At 53.3% G+C, this 4,197-nt stretch overlaps 1 protein-coding gene across 1 annotated transcript in view; it reads left to right on the forward strand.

Moving 5' to 3' along the window:
• The first annotated feature begins 1,903 nt into the window (after window positions 1-1,903).
• LOC143287131 (transmembrane protein 26-like) overlaps window positions 1,904-4,197 on the forward strand; it is a 75,460-nt gene continuing 73,166 nt past the window's right edge. The window contains exon 1 of the mRNA XM_076595075.1: window positions 1,904-2,346. Within this exon, the coding sequence (XP_076451190.1) occupies window positions 2,156-2,346 (191 nt within the window). The 5' untranslated portion in view covers window positions 1,904-2,155. The remainder of the gene's footprint in view (window positions 2,347-4,197) is intronic.

Raw genomic sequence — 4,197 nt, forward strand, 5'->3', positions numbered from 1 at the left:
TGAATGACAGCTTTTTTTGGAATGATGGACTTGTTATCGCCTTGAAAATATTGTATTATATTGTAGTGTATTTCTCTTTTTGTTACAACAGATTTCTATGTGTGAAATTCGGGCTGCTCTCCCCAGGAGAAAGCGCGTTGCTACTCTACAGGGCCACCCATTTTTTTGGTACTTTTTCCTGCGTGAAGTTTTATTTCTTTTTTTTCCTATCGAAGTGGACGACTTTTTTCTACAGAATTTTGCCAGGAACAACCCTTTTTATTTTTTAATTACATTTTTATAGTTGTCCAGACGATATGTTTTGGAACAAAACAAAGCTCCAAGTGAAAAAAAAAGGTTATTTCAGTCTTCGGCAAATGTAGACCAGACAAAAAGAGGGCTTCATCTTTAAAGGAACTGGTTTAGATTAATTACGTTATCAATCCTGAAAACAACAACAACAAACAAACGTGTACAAGCCCCAACCCACATAAACTTGGTATACATCGACTTTTTTTTTTCTTTTTTTTTTCGATGAATATACTTCACCAGCAACGTTTCAATAAACAGTAATTCATTTATTTATTTACTAAGGCACACTCTTTTTCTGGTTTCAGAGACACCATTGAAACTGAACCAACCGACGACGACGACGGAGACGAGAAAGAGTGACGTAATTCCTGTCGATTTCACGGAAGGAGAGACAAAGTGACGTCAGCGCAGTCCAGCTCACAGATGGAGACGCAGCATGACGTCATGATCACTGACGGAGAGACGGAATGATGTCAGAGCACTGAGAGTCAAACAACGCTTACCGAGAGAAAGACAGAGAGACAGACAGACAGTAAGACAGAGACAGCGGCAGAGATAGAAAGAGGGCTGACAGAGACACAGAGAGAGTGTGTTGCCTAGCTTCTTTTCTCGCCAAGATTCTGCATCGGTCAGGAAGAAAGTGGCATCGGAGTCTGTGGCTGTGTGTGTGTGTGTGTGTGTCGTACCGTGTCGTGTCGTGCCGTAACGTATCGCTCATTTCCAAGCGCCGTACACTATCAGTGGAGGGAGTGTGAGGTGTTGGGGTGGTGGGGAAGATAATGTGACGTCAGTACTGTCACACACACACACACACACACACACACACACACACACACACACACACACTGATGGAGCAGTAAAGTGACGACAGCGCTCTCCATTTCATCGCCATGACGTGGACACTCAGTGACGTCAATCCCTGACGCTACGACACTGTCGCTGAAGGGTGGGGGAAAGTTTGTTGAAGAAACAGAGAGAGAGACGGGGAGAGAGGGGGAGAGAGAGAGAGAGAGACACCCTCTTGTCTTCTCAACGCCAAACACAAAACCAAAACTAAAAAGAAAAAGAAAAAAAACACACACACAAGGAGCACCACAAAACGAGATCAACACCAAGTGTGCTCGTCAGGAGTCCTCACCCGTGACGTCGACAGTCGTGTGACGTAACGTTGACAATACTCGTGCGACAATAGTCCCCCCCCGCCCCACTCATCCAGTGACGTGGTCGAAAGTGCTGTGACGTCTACAATCCCTCTTCCACACTCCTGTGTGACGCCAACGACAAACCTGTGACGTCAGAAGACAGTCCTGTGACGTCAAAGATTTCCCCTCCCTGTGACGTCGACGTCGTCCTATCATGTGAAAGGGTCCCCCTGCCTCCCGCATGAAGGAGTCCCAATGTGACTGTCAGGACTCCCAACTGTGGTGGCGACGAACGACAGTCCACCTGTGGCATCAATAGAGCCTACACACACACACACACACACACACACACACACACACACACAGAAGAGCGTGTACACACACTTTGTGTGAAGTGGATGACAGTCCCCCTCTGACATCAAAAGCCTACACACACACACACACACACACACACACACACACACACACACACACACTCAAGAGTCCGTGTACACACACGCTCCATGTGAAGTCATCGACAGTCCCCCCTGTGACGTCAAGAGAGTCTACACACACACACACACACACACACACACACACACACACACACACACACACACACACACACACACACACACACACACTCCATGTGAAGTGGAAGACACTCCCCACCTGATACGTCAAAAGAGCCTACAGTTCCCCCGCCCCCTCTACCCTGTGACGTCAAGAGAGTCCGTGACGTCATGAGTTGCGTGTCGGTGGCTCGCGCCGTGCTGGTGCGCTTGCTGTTCGCGGTGCACGGGCTGGTGGCCATCTGGCTGCTGGTCACCGTGACCCGGGAGGACCGCTTCTGGTACATGGCCTCCGGGATGGGTCTGCTGGTGCTAGAGATGACCATCACCCTGGGCAAGAAGGGCGGAAAGGAGTGGAAGTGGTGAGTGCTTGTTTTGTGGTTTGTATTTTTTTGTATTTCTTTTTATATCACAACAGATTTCTCTGTGTGAAATTCGGGCTGCTCTCTTCCCCAAGGGAGAGCGCGTTGCTACACTACAGCGCCACTCTTTTTTTCTGCATGCAGTTTTATTTGTTTTGTTTTTCCTATCGAAGTGGATTTTTCTACAGAATTTTACCAGGAACAACCCTTTTGTTGCCGTGGGTTCTTTTACGTGCGCTACTGAAGTGCATGCTGCACACGGGACCTCGGTTTATCGTCTCATCCGAATGACTGGCGTCCAGACCACCACTCAAGGTCTAGTGGAAGGGGATAAAATATCGGCGGCTGAGCTGTGATTCGGACCAGCGCGTTCAGATTCTCTCGCTTCCTAGGCGAACGCGTTACCTCTAGGCCATCACTCCCTTGTTTGAGAGAGGTTTGGGGGCAAGGAGTGGAAGTGGCGAGTGCTTTTTTGAGGGAGGTGGGGGGGGGGGGAAGTGTTGGAGGGACGTGAGGGAGAGGTGCAGGGGATATGTGGAGATTGGGTTTGGGATTGGGGCAGGTGAAGGTAGGGGGGTGCGGCAAGAAAGGCGGCAAGGACTGGAACTGGTGAGTGGAGGAGGTGGAGATGGAGGAGGGGGGGAGGGTGGTAGGGGAGAGGTGAAGGTGGAGGTAGGGGGGTGCGGCAAGAAAGGCGGCAAGGACTGGAACTGGTGAGTGGAGGAGGTGAAGGTGGAGGTAGGGGGGTGCGGCAAGAAAGGCGGCAAGGAGTGGGGAACGTGGGGATGGAGGAGAGGGGTGTAGGGGAGAGAGGTGAAGGTGGAGGTAGAGGGGTGCGGCAAGAAAGGCGACAGGGACTGGGTGAATGGGGGACGTAGGGATGGAGGGGGTGAGATGTAGGGGAGAGTGGTGGGAGTAGGGGGTGGCGGCAAGAAAGGTGTTAAGAAGTGGGTGAGTGGGGGAGGTGGGGATGGGGTAGAGGGGTGTAGGGGAGAGAGGTGGGAGTAGGGGGGTGCGGCAAGAAAGGTGGTAAGAAGTGGGTGAGTGGGGGAGGTGAGAATGGAGGGGGTGGGGTAGGGGAGAGAGGTGAAGGTGGAGGTGGGGGGTGGGGTGCGGCAAGAAAGGCGGCAAGGAGTGGGTGAGTTGGGGAGGGTAGAATGGAGGGGGTGGGGTATGGGAGAGAGATGGGGGGGGGGGGTGCGGCAAGAAAGGCGGCAAGGAGTGGGTGAGTGGGGGAGGTGAGAATGGAGGGGGTGAGGTAGGGGAGAGAGGTGGGGGGGGGGGGGTGCGGCAAGAAAGGTGGTAAGAAGTGGGTGAGTGGGGGAGGTGAGAATGGAGGGGGTGAGGTAGGGGAGAGAGGTGGGGGGGGGGGGGGTGCGGCAAGAAAGGTGGTAAGAAGTGGGTGAGTGGGGGAGGTGAGAATGGAGGGGGTGAGGTAGGGGAGAGAGGTGGGGGGGGGGGGTGCGGCAAGAAAGGTGGTAAGAAGTGGGTGAGTTGGAGGAGGTGGGGATGGAGGGGGAGGGGTAGGGGAGAGAGGTGGAGGTGGGGGGGGGTGTGGCAAGAAAGGCGGCAAGGAGTGGGTGAGTTGGAGGAGGTGGGGATGGGGGGGGGGTAGGGAACAGAGAGTGGGGGTGGGGGGATGGTGCAAGAAAGGTGGTAAGAAGTGGGTGAGTGGGGGAGGTGGGAATGGGGGAGAGGGGGGTAGGGGTGAAAGGTGAGAGTAGGGGGGTGTGGCAAGAAAGGTGGTAAAAAGTGGGTGAGTGGGGGAGGTGAGAATGGAGGGGGTGGGGTAGGGGAGAGAGGTGATGGTGGAGGTAGGGGGGTGCGGCAAGAAAGGTGGTAAGGAGTGAG

Source organism: Babylonia areolata, chromosome 11, assembly GCF_041734735.1.
Source record: "Babylonia areolata isolate BAREFJ2019XMU chromosome 11, ASM4173473v1, whole genome shotgun sequence".
Classification (NCBI taxonomy): Eukaryota; Metazoa; Mollusca; class Gastropoda; order Neogastropoda; family Buccinidae; genus Babylonia; species Babylonia areolata.